The following is a 13,666-nucleotide window of genomic DNA, read 5'->3' as shown; positions in this document are numbered from 1 at the left end:
TTTGTGAACTAAACGGCAAGATCAAAGAGTTCAAGAATAATATAATACTTCGAATAACGATACGCAAAATTCAACACGGATTTAATAATTATATTCATGTAATGTAGTATAATATATTCCATTAAATATATAGTAACTTAGATCAGAATTAATCTTTTGAAGTTATTGAAGTCGAAAATCGAAATTACGCTTCGAAGTGAATTCTTGAAAATCATATAATCGGGAATCAGTGACACATTCCATTGCTCTATCGCTTTCTCTCTTTGGCAATGCTAAAAGTTAAATGTTTTTGCTGTTGGAATTCTAATTTTAAGTTACCCTCATAGCAAGTATTGAAAGATGTCATTATAAAACGTTTGAAATTTATCGAAAGCTATTAATTTGTTGCAAAAATATGCTAGAGTAAAATAAAAGCAAATTTAATATTTTTGCGTAATATAAGTAATATAAAGTGTTTTTTATACAAATGCTAAAATCATATCACGACAAAGCTATTGCATCAACCTGTTTTATTGTTTTGTTATTGTATACATACTAATTATATTATTTTACTATTTAACAAATACAAAATTAAATGTCAATACTTATATTTAACCATCAAAAACGAAACAGCAAGTAATTGATAATGATTAAAACTATTTAAATTCTCAAACTTTTATTTGGTTATTCAACAATAATTTATGATATTTTCATACATGTTAATTTTGTCATAATTAATAAAATGCATTTTTTCTTGTTTCAGATGTGCGCTTTATCGGATAAAAAATATTATTAAAAAAACACACAACACGAAAAAGAAGGAATTGTTAAACATCGTTATAGAAACGTCAATTCCGACGAACAAAACGTTTCACCATAATAAAATCGAGTTGGTGTTCGAACGTGAAGGGGCTTTGAAATGAAATTATCTATAGCGAAAAAAAGTGTGTTTTTAACTAAAGACCTGCCAAAAAATGAGAAAATTGTGCTGGAAATGGAAATTTTTAGCAGATAAATCTTTTTAAGTTATTTTAAAATAATAAAACAATTAGAATGTGTTTAGAATGGATAAGATTTATAACGGCGAAGATGGAAGCTATCAATACGATCAATATTTAGGAAAAGGCATTATGAACGGAGACGCAGTTTTGCGTCACAATCAAGAAGTTGGAAGCTCGACTGTCCAACCGAGTGGCAAGCAAAAGATAACTTGTTGCTTTTGCTTCAAAACCACCAAATTAAGAAGGAGGCAGTACATCGTCAGCTTCTTTACAAACTTAGGCATTTTCTCGCTATTATTAGGTTATACATTTTTAGGATCGTTCATTTTCTTAGCTATCGAAGGTGGTACTAATACCATAATTAGACCCAGAATGCTTCCAGATAAACATAGCGATCATAAAAACGTCGATAGAAACTTCAACTTAAACAATAGCAACGAAGATGAAGATAAGATCAAAGAGCATAAACACAGCTTTAATTTTTTGGAGCCTGGAGATAAGTATCAGAATTATTCGTTCTTGAGCGATTCAAATGCTGAAGCTAGAGCTAAGACTGTTGAGAACATTTGGGAGATTACAGTGTCTCTGAACATATTGTACAGAGAAAATTGGACTAGGTTGGCTGGTCAAGAGATTTCAAAGTTTCAAGATGAATTAGTTCAAAGGGTGGCTCATGAGATGGCCGCTCAGTACGGGGCTGTTTATCAAGAGATGGCATTAGGAGGTGCTGTGAATTCAGTGGGCGAATTTTCACTATCGCCAGAAGATTCGGAATGGACTTTGGCTAAAGCTTTCTTCTACTCGCTGACTGTTTTGACAACTATAGGTATGTAATTTTTTTTATTTTGTCATATTGTGTAACATAAGTTACCATCTAGTAGATGTATGCACGTATTTTAATTTTTGAGGTTGTGGTTTAAAAACACTCAACTTTATTTCACCATTATTAAACTATTACTTTTTTGGCAATGAATTAATTTATTTATTTGTTGATGAAAAATGGTGGACTCTGATTAATAAATAAAAAATAGTCCCTTAAAAACATCATGTTTATTTTTTACGATTATATATTATATAACCAGTACGATAGACGAATGGTATAAGTCGCTGACTATTGACCTGAAAGACATGGGTGTATTTATTACAATTGGACCTTAATTTTTTTATATGGATTTTATATATACACGGATAAATACTTAAAATCAAGCTTGGTTGTACATTGTAGGTATTAATAATTCTTTAATAATGAGCTACTTTAGCTTCTAAAGAATATTTTATATGTATTAGAATAAATTTAAAAAAAATAGATTAATTAAATATTATTATTATTTTATTATGCGTATTTTATGTATTTAAAATTGCATATTCAAGTTAAATTATTATATATACTTTTTTATCAATATTTAAAAATCTAATACCGGTATTTCAGCAATTTTAAAAATACTAAAAAATAACGGTATTGAAAATATTCTACAAAATTGAGCTTTCTACCCATGGTTAGATCGTATTAAAAAAGTTGAAATATGAAAAGTTTGCGCAGTTTTGGGCCGAAAGGGCCAAAATGGGCTGTTCGTTGTTGAACGAGGGATGAAAAATTATTTTCACTTACGGACGCATGTTTTTATTAATATTCATGTGTGGTGGATGTTTGAATGATGAATGAAGCTTTTGAATTTTATTAGGTTGTCCGACGTAGTCTGTGGTCATGCCTTTCGTACAGCTTTATTAATAAACTTTTTTCCATCTACATCTATATATGTGAAAATTAATTTAAATATTTTTCTTAAAGCATAAATAATAGTACTTAAAAAAATATGCTTTTTACATAGCTGCCTTATAGTCTTTAAATATATATATTTAGTATAAAATAGCTATTTGTTACACATATTTTTACTATGCAAATTAATAGAAACGTTTAATTGGAAAAATCTTAAAAACAATATAATTTTAATATTAAGATAAAATTAAACCATGGTTTAATATTGAAATGAAATTTTATTTAAGTACCAATCATTAAATGTTATCTACGTGATTTTATTTGAACGAAATTAATTAAGTGAAATCCGTATCGCAACATATCTACATACGTAGAAGAAGGAACCAAATTTCAAGGATCGGCTATAAAACGCGAATTTCAAAATTGCAGAAAATAAAGAAAGAATTTATGTAACGAGTAACAGGTTATAAAGCTGGAGCAGGGAAGACGAGGAAGAAGACTGCTGAGGGAAAGGGAGGTCGCTCTAACGTTTTAGGCAATAATTTTGCAAGAACACTACGTTTCACCTGAAGCCATTGCTATTCCAAATTCCGGGATATTAGTACTCGAGTTCTAGCGGAAACAATTTAATTTTACACAGTTATTCGCCTGCGTTTCGGCGCAAATACGTATATAATAATAAGCATTTGTACAATAAATACACGCGTATTTATTTTATTGTTATATAAGGTTATACAGTTAGGAGAATGAGAGGCGTTAGGATTATGCGCAACGGTGAACAAACCGCAGTCATTCGTATCACGAACTTAGATTAAAATCCTAGTTATATTCTTACTGATTTCATTAATATTTTTGAGTAAATTAATTTGATACAATATACTTTAACTAGTAATGTTATCTATTCTCAACCAACGTAGCTTGTAAATTAAAAGTAAACATCAATTATAATTAGTGGAATGAATCAAGAAACTCAACAATTAGACAACTACATTTGTCTTTGTCCTATTATTTATAAGCGTATAAGTTAATCTAAGAGACAGAAGCGAATGGATGAGCGAAACAAACGCCTAAAACCCGTTCTATAATACAATGAGAGAAACAACTACATATCAAAGAACCATAATGCATGATTGCAATATAATATATTAGAATATATTGCAACAGCTTATTGATTAAAACTATAATATTTAACGTTGTATTAAAATTAATTAATATGTAATAGAACAAAATATTTTTACTAACTGTAAAAATGAGTATTAATTTATTTTTATGTTTTAACAATACTTTAAACTTTAATCAAATTCGTTTTTTATAAATATATAGTTATTTAAAGCGAATCTAGATATATAATACATACGTTTGTAAATATTCGTTTATTGTCGATTACTTTTCTCTTCCAGGACAGCGATCTCATTTAATTTCCCAATTGGGTTTCATCTGTAGTTTTGTGTATCAAATTGTATTTTGATAGCTAGAGTGAACATTTAAAAAAATAAAGTTTTATCTCATTTATTTATTTATAAAGAGGCCTTTCAGATAAAATGCGAGGCCCGAGGCAATAATGTTTTGAAGGCTCTTCAAAATTAAAAAAAATGTTGGCAAAACAATAAAATTATTAATATTAAATATTTTTTTTATTATATCATTTATTAATTGCATAGAAGCTTTGCACACTATCCTTTTATGTAATTCAGTTATTAATTCCAAATAATCTAAAATACTATCTAGTAATTTATTTTAACTGTTGCCAGACCATTAAGTCGCCCTTAACTTATATTCTTTCTAAGTCTTAAAATGATATTTTACCTTCTGCCATATAACAAAGCTTAAAACATTCGAATCACAATCGTTGTGCTCAGAAATATGGTAAGGAATCCCATGTCGATAATATCTTTAATTAGTTTAATTAAATAGTTTTAATTAGTTTTTCTACAATTTCGTTACTTTTTTTATTTTCATATTTTGCCTTAAAAACTATTTTCTCTTGACCTATTTCATTTAATTTATTAAAATCGTCGTGTAAGTTTACTATTAAATTGCTACTTTTTAAATGCGAATATTCTTTAGCTTTTATTTTAAATTACTAATACCTGAAACTTCTATAATATATTAACCGAATTAATGAGTGTAATATATTTATGTAATTTAGGTTTTTTTATTTTTCCTATCTTACATATAAATAAATAAAATTGAATTAAGCTTAGTCATGCATAGTAACATATTGATAATTTATAATTTTTATAATAAATGTCACAGACTCATTTAAGACTTAATACTTTGTAAGTGTTTAGTTCGTTATAATGCATTAAGTTAACGTCTGTCTTGGTACAACTAAAAATAATTATTATAAAAACAACAATTTTTATATCTACAATAGATACTGTCATTCTAAGTAAAAATGTAAAAATTTTAGTTGTATCTATGATTTCAATCTATTATATTATTTATATTATAATTACCCAAATTATTATGAAAGAGTAAAATAATATAAATTTTAATAATGTTTTAATTGAACTAAATTTTTTTAGCAGGGTTTTATTTTTTAACATTTTTTTGTTCAAAGATATGTACATTTTATAAAATACAATAATAAATCATATTAATAAACTATTAATAATTAATTAAAATGAAGTGATATTTTCACTAATTTAAATTTGATTTCACTAACTAGGTCAGTTAAAATGTATCAAATAACATATTTTAGATTTCACTAGTCAATATCAGTGAAACTGTACAAATGTACAAATTCACTGCGCGAATGATCTGGTGTCAATTAGTGAAAACATATTTTGATATGATTTTACTGAAGTTTCAGTGAAAATATATTTTTATTGATAATACACATTTACTGTACCATATAAAACGTATAGTTTAAAAAATATATTAACATTAAATGCATCATTTATATATTTTTTTCTATCATAATAATTTATTTATTTTCAATAAATCAATATTTTTATTTTTATTCTGAAAATTGTTGTTATTACGTATGCTAATATTTAAGTAAATTTATTATTTATATATATAACTAAATTTTTATCAATGATTTTTTTTAATTTGTATGCCCAATGCGTTACAACAGGGTAAATCAACCAAATATAGTCAATACCAAAATTATTAACCATTAATTATCAGATTAATTCAGACTAAGAATCAGATATTTTTAATTAATTATATTTAAATATGTGTATTAAGATTAATATTTAACAAATGCCATTTTGCAACTATGACCGGTTTTTGATAATAGCGCATTTTTATAAATTAATATTTAATTCTGCTGCCGCTTTTATTTGCCAGTCTAAAACTTAAGACTACGCTATTTCAACGTAAAGATCGCTTAAATTATGCAAATGATTGTTAATTTATTGAATATCTAGTTATTGTCAATAAATGTAAACATATGCTAAAGATTATATAATCAAGATTCGTATTCCTTTCAATAGTTAATATTTTATATTTGTGTACAAAATTGCTACATATATAAATATTTCTAGAATGCATAATTATACCTTTGGGTTTAGATGAACAGCAAATTAATTATGTAGTAAAATTAATAAATTTCAAAAAGTGCTAAGAATCAAAATACATGTATTTTATAAAATTATTTATATTTTATTTTAATCCAATTTAGTTTGGTTTGCGATTCGTTGCTTTAAAATATATGCATTTTTGCAAAAAAATTTCATATCTATATTCAGCAACATTTGCTTAAAATGAAAAAATATTACACATCCAACAACATTTGCTTTAAATGAAAACGTAAATTCTGAATGAAATTACTTGCAAAATGGCAAATCAAACGACATTCTGACATTTGCGATACGCTATAGAATTTTTATTGCCGACATACCCCCAATCCGAAATTAATTAATGGAATTCTTCGCGTCGTTCGAACTACGTACAGAGAGCAGCTTATATTTATACATTTAATATCTACCGTAGAAATTTTCATTTATTCGTCGCACATCCAAAATTAAATTTTGCCGAAAAGGTTTTCTCTCAGCGACGAACAAAAATAATGAAAAAAATCAACGGCAAAAAATATAAGCTTTATCGCCAATAAAAGCGAATCAATCGGTTTCGTAGTTCGATGGTTATTGAGTTACACAACGGGAGTTTTTACCGAATAAATCACACGAATGCGAATAAAAATTGGAGAAATTTTCAATTCCTGTGTGCCGTATGTCAACAAGATCCACTTGTTCATATTTGATTGATTGCTACAAAAATATAAAAAGCTTGTCAATTTTTTGGCATTTAGAATTAACTGATATGGTTTCTTACGCGAAGCGAATGCGTTAAATTAATCTAATTTCATTAGCCATTACTGTTTATTATTTAAAATACATTGCTCAAGTCAAAGTCTATTATTTTTTTGATTTGATGAGTATTTTTTTATTGTGTGAAACTGGATGTATAAAGTTGCATTGATACACTTAAGAGGTAGAATGATACAGGTGTGATACTTTGTTTCAAAGTTTCTATTAAATTACTGGTTCGAGCGCAGAATTCCTTTCAGTTCTGCTTATGACAGCTTATCAAAGGAATCTTCGAATAATTTCCAACGCATAAATACAATAAGGTTATTATAATAATTACACACATTACTAAAATAACAATACACTCAAAATTATATCAATTGAAAAAATAAAGCATTACATACAGTGTTAATTAAATAATATTTGGAATTGACTGACGTTAACATTTCATAAATTGATTGGTAATACTAATTTGTAGTTAATTTAAATATTTACTAATTTTCCCGCATATCTTGAATAGCAATTAATTTTCGATACATTTCTAGCAATTTCTATCAAGCTTTTGAAATAGCTTAATACATACTTTTTTCATATCAATTAAGAATTAAATATTGCTAAATTTATTATTGTCTTAGAAATAACATATAAAATTTATTAAAAAAATAATACATACTTTTTTATTCATATAGATTTTTTTTATTTTCAAAAAGCATACTGAATAAAAAAAAACTATTTCTTACCCTTTTTAGTATATACATATAGATGTTTAAAATTAGTGCTTCTGTGAACTTATGAAATTATCTTGTTGTACGTTGCACTTGTCTGTACATTGAACTGCAATTGTATACTTCGTGGTTATTTTAATTGTATATTATAAGGAATAGAGAATAACGCAAATTTGAGGCTAAAGTTGCGGTGTAATGATTTGAAGCTTCACCGAAGACTATTAATATACATTTTTTTATTGTGGCAAATGACAGAAACTGTATGCTGTTTTTGCAGTTTATTAATTGCCACACATAATAATTGAGAAGAAAAAGCGACCATTCTCCTTCTGACACTTTGCCCTCTCCCACGTTTGTCTGTGACGGCTCATTTTGAAAACAGCACACTGCTAATTAGTTACTAGAAATTTAATAAAAGATCTACATTTTATCCTTAGTAACAAAATGATATATATTTATACTTGTAGCTTTGTTAAAATATTCAAACATAAATCGCCATCATTAGGTAATTTTTTTCAATACTATTAATTATTAGTTTATATATGTGTTTTTGTATTTTTTCTTTGAAAAACAAAGTGTAAGAACTTTCCTTTGCTCTTTTTTCTAGGGCTGATCAAATTTTTTTTAAATCAAATTTTGATCAGTAGGAGAGCGCAGAAACAATTATCACTCCTCAGAAGGCAAAAATTTACGTCAAAAGCAATAAAATGGTGTCGGTGCCATCGCAGTGGTTCTACAATTAGCTAGTCGCAGATTCAAATATCTAAAAAGCTTGAAAAATATTTACATGTATTCCACAAGGATTCGATAAAAAATATAATAAAAAAATAGGTTATAATATATATTATGTATTTTATGAAGATCAATTTAAAATAAAGTGAAAGAAAAAAATAGTTACAATAAAATACACGACCAAAAGGACGAAATATTATTATTATTATTAATAATTTAATTTTTTTTTTATTTATTTATTTAAAAAATGTATATATTTCTACTACAATTCTTTTTTGTACTTGATTGTGCTAACACTGATATCTACACTTACGCAAATTATCTTTTTATTTTATTTTCTAGAATTTATCTTTAATTTTTGTATGCATTATAAGCTTGAATTTACTTGATATTTTATAAAACCATGTAAATCTAAGGTATATGTATAATATATTAGAAAAAATATAACATTGCCACAATCTATGTTAAAATAAACTTCTCTTAACTTGGTCCTTTTTAAGCAAAACTGTCCTATTTAACCCATCTAAACCTAGACATATATTTCTACAATATCCGCGGTTAGGTTTAATTTAAAAGTGGGTCGAGTGTGTATCCACTTTTAGTAGAGAAATCCCACACCAATTTATTGGCTAGAAGAGAGCCAGCAGTGGCGCAGAGGAGTCTTCGGGGCACAAATATTACAAATCCTCTCACGCCCGAGGCAGTTTCTTTCAATTACTCCATCGTGTCCACCCTTAACTTGTTATTTTACTGTATTGGGTTTAACCGTGTACCTATTCTCTCTCCTTCTTCGTATAATATAATATATTGCGTCTCAAGCTTTTGTACAAATTTCCCTTGTACGCTTCTGATACGTTTCCAAAGTATCAGCCGGTTGGCCTACATTCGTATCAATCACTCGCAGGTGCTTTCGGGTAAAAAATAAAAAAAAAGTACATAAATCGATAGTGGCACACTTCAGTTGATCATTACAGTTTTTGTAATATATGAAGTGACTACGCGTGTATATTCTATATAACCATTTATCACATATAAATTATATACATTATCCTAATCAAATTTTTAATTTGCTTTAAAGAAATTATAACATACTATCAAAAAATTATATAGCTATTCAATCGATAACATTTAATTTATTATTATTGACTTTAAATAATTTATTAAAAATAATATAAGGAGTCATAACTTCCTTGTCTGAAAATGTCCGTTTTAAAATTTCTGGGTCATTTTTACTTATTATGATAATAGTTAATTTTATTCTTATTCCATTCTTATATACCTAATAAAAATATATTTGCTGTTTAACTTTCACTTAAATGATAGTCTGATAACATTTAAACTAAGCAAATTCATTATCTAATCAATTACTTATAAAAAAATATACAACATTTTAAATGCTTGCCAATGATGTACATTATCTCCATAATTCATTCTATATAAAACGCGTATGAAGATCTGATTTTTACGTGAGATAAAACCATACTCAAATAATAAATCGGCTCACGCCAGAATAAAGAAGTGCCCTGGCACACTTGAGGGTCATTGCATAGGTTTTAAGTAAATTAAATTTAAAATAACATAATAAAACTGGATATTTTTTTTGAAGGACTGTAGACAATAAGGCGTAAGTGTTTTTTTTATTTCCGCACTTTTCAAACGATCAGTTTTCTCTGCCAATTGATACTATATAGAGAAATGTATGTATGTGTACATATATAAAATGGAAACGAAATCTATTGAAATGTTAGGTTCGGATGTATAAAATCGAACTAGAACAGCAATAAAGCTTTTACAAACGACTACTTCGATGAGTTCGCTTTAAACTAACCGCACGCGATTTATTCTTAACTTCGGAAAACATAACTTTTATGCTTGAGGCTAAAGCATAAACTAACAATATTAAAAGCACACATGAGTAAACTCTATGCTTTCGAATAAACGTTGTCATCGTACAGTTTTATTTTATTATCTGTGAAAGATCAGATTCCTTTATACAATAACACTAATAAAAAATCAAGTGCGTTTATATATTATTTATTGAATTTCTTTGTGCTTTTCAATGTACAACTTTCAGTGCTTCGTCTTCAATTTTATATTTGTCGAGCTAACAATATAAATTACAGATTACATACAATAATATATAGCTATATGTTCATCATATTAATTATTGTGCGATGCATCAATAAAGTGTTTTTTTTTTCGCCTAACGTGATTCTGCTTATTGATTAAATAAGATGTAAATTTTATTGTCGTTATTGCACTACAACTGATCATATTGAAGTTACATAAATTTAAAATATTGGTAATTATTGATTTGAAATCGTTAATTAAATCAGTAATACTAACAAAACAGCAAGCCTATATATACAAGATATATAGTATATGCTAATAAATACGGAACAACGACCTAATTTTATCTTTAAATAGATTTCGTACAAACGTCCAGATTAGCAGAAACGAAATTATATATCGTAGTTCTGATATAGAAATAGATTATCCATCACCGTCTATGTGCTTACCACGGACGACAAGAAATGTATTATGGGACTCTGTGAGTTATCTTTATTTAAAAGCAATTTTTATTCGCCACTAACAAAGAAAAAGTCACTAAAAATATATTTCGGTCAAATTTTTTTTCTTTTCTAAAACCAAAACAATCTTTTCATGATTCATAAATAAAAAATAATAGATAACAATCAACTTGCAAATAAATATTCCACATACCATAGTCTAAATTAATATGTCAGAAAACATCAGGTGCAATGACGTAATCAAAGTTGAGTATATACGTACACAACATGTCTTAAGCGCTCTGAATTTAATTACAAACAGCATATTTAAATATTAATTCAAGAACTATAAATTCCTACAATTGGTTGGTCAGAGAGTAATTAATTACTTGTCGGTCAACCTAAAGGGAACAGCTGCACACAAAGAGCTATGTTTTGCAGATTTGTTTTATTGACTCACTGCGTTTAAGAAGAGAGCGTATTGATACGCCGACGCTAACATACGAGTCCTAGCACGGCGATTAATAAAAATGTGACTTGAACAAAAATTTTACTGTCAACGTAGACAGTTCAGCAGTCTTTTATCTGCTAGCTATATTTACATACACAATTATTTAAAGCATAATTAAACATACAGTACAGTAAAATTCTAACTAGAGTCCCGCAGTGTATTTTTCTCGGATCGTTATAAAATATTTTTTACTAAAAAAAACTGACTTATCAATGTACGATGACAAAAAAGCTGTCATAACTAGATGTTACGGTTTCAAACTAATTTCAGCTATATAACAAAAATTGTTATAAAGCTTGATTCAATATTTTAATAAATATAAAACCTAAATAAAGCGATTAAAATTAAAGCACTAAGCAAAAAAATGGGTATCTCAAGTTAAAATTTACTAAATATACACGAAACTCAAATCCAAAAGTCTTGCTGCCATGGCGGCCTTAAAACCAATATTTAAGAAAAACATATTATATAATCACATTATAATGCAATCGCGTAAATATGTGTTTATATAAATGCAATAACAGGGGTTCCTAATCATTCATTATTAATATATTTATCATTATTTGCTAATTGGTTCAAATCGCCACTAACAACGAAACACGATTAAATGAATACGAGTATTTTTACAATCGCAACTTTATCACAGTCAAATCCCAAAATCTCACATATAAGCAAAATAAATTATATAAAAAAAACAAAAACTACAATACATAGTTCATTGGAAGGACAATATAAAAAGCCAGAACCAATATCAATAAACTTTCCAGAAAGACTGCGTTTTCATCTACAACTGCAACAGCTATTCAAGTTAATCAATAAGTCACCTCATCATTTAACAAGTGAATATATTTAGTTTTGGAGAAACCTAGATTTACATATCAAAGTGCCTTCAGACTATGTTGTATAAATAATACGTTTGTGCTTATACGTATATTGCATTTCAACTGTCAAAATGCAAATTGAACACTCCACAAGTGAGTGCAATTCTTCGGCGTTTCCGGGCCGCGAGGCCGCGTTTATTACCCCTGTCAGATTTATTTCGGCTCGAGAATGTACTCGCTCGCGCGTTCTTGAAAAGCATATTTTCCTTTATTTATCTCCGGCGGCCGTACATAGGAATCTCCTTCCCTTATATACCCAGCAGTATGTAAGGATTTAAAGCGTGCCGAGGGCTTTACGCATGGCAGCATTTGATGGGGCCCTTGTCTCTTTGATAAGGATAATATTATAATTTAAATTAACCGCACAATCAAAATAAGTATTCAAAACCTATAAACAAATTGCGGCCTTTCAATGCGGCAAATAGATAATATGGGTACATATAATGTGGGTATCGCAAAAATAAAATAAAGAAATAAATTAATTTTCTAAAATTAACAAGTACGACTTAATATCTGTAAAATGAACAACCCATCTAGATTAAATACATTGTATGCTTTTGTATACACATTTAACGACTGAATTATATACCTATATTACACATTTTATATTATTAAATAATTAAAAACATGTATTGTAGAGTTTAACTACAAAAATTTTAACAAAAAAAATTAAAAACCAAAACTAGTTTCAAATCTGTCGCAAACACAAGCATTTAAAATAACATATTTAATAACATGTTTCCAGCGACATTTTTCAGAGAATTTGAACACGCTTTACCTGCAAAGGTTTATTTATGTGTACTTTTTCGATAAGTGACAGCGTCAGTTGTCGCGAACGAGATCGCAAGGGATTTAAATTTTAATGTCTGAAACTTGTTTACGACAGCTTAACATCATCGTCAAGCTTTATAATATAAAAAATCAATTTTTAACAATGTACTCGAATATTTAAAAGCAGAGACTTGTAAGAAATTCGACAACTTTTTCTTTATTCCGGATAACGAGTACGTGCGCCATTGCTTTCTTTGGCTTGTGAAATGTTTACAAAATTTTTAAGCCCTCGTTCAGAAAGGGGATTCTCTCTCAAGTCCATCTTGTGCTTTGAATCCCTGCATTAAGACGCTACGGAACATCTGCAGTACTTTTTAATTAGAGCGAAATAAATTAGGTGAAATTAAATGATGCCAGAAAATGAACATTAAATTATAACACAAGAAATCTGAAGAGGCTATGATATAATACTAACATTTTTTTATCTTGTTTTAAAATTAAGAAAACATTATCATTTAAATACCTTAAAATAATAATTGTAATTTAACTATCGTACCTGACAAAAAAATACGTATTATAC

General features: G+C 27.6%; 1 protein-coding gene across 3 annotated transcripts in view; it reads left to right on the top strand.

The window, feature by feature from the left end:
• Positions 1 to 13,666, top strand: part of LOC148228231 (uncharacterized) — a 202,312-nt gene that overhangs the window by 155,851 nt on the left and 32,795 nt on the right. For all 3 annotated transcript variants that reach the window (XM_088199557.1, XM_088199558.1, XM_088199559.1), the window contains one exon: positions 743 to 1,806. In XM_088199557.1, the coding sequence (XP_088055683.1) occupies positions 1,044 to 1,806 (763 nt within the window). In that variant the 5' untranslated portion in view covers positions 743 to 1,043. The remainder of the gene's footprint in view (positions 1 to 742; positions 1,807 to 13,666) is intronic.

The sequence above is a fragment of the Plectrocnemia conspersa genome, unplaced genomic scaffold (assembly GCF_051122295.1).
Source record: "Plectrocnemia conspersa isolate PC_06_02 unplaced genomic scaffold, ASM5112229v1 ptg000012l, whole genome shotgun sequence".
NCBI lineage: Eukaryota > Metazoa > Arthropoda > Insecta > Trichoptera > Polycentropodidae > Plectrocnemia > Plectrocnemia conspersa.
This window is presented reverse-complemented; position numbering and strand designations above follow the sequence as displayed.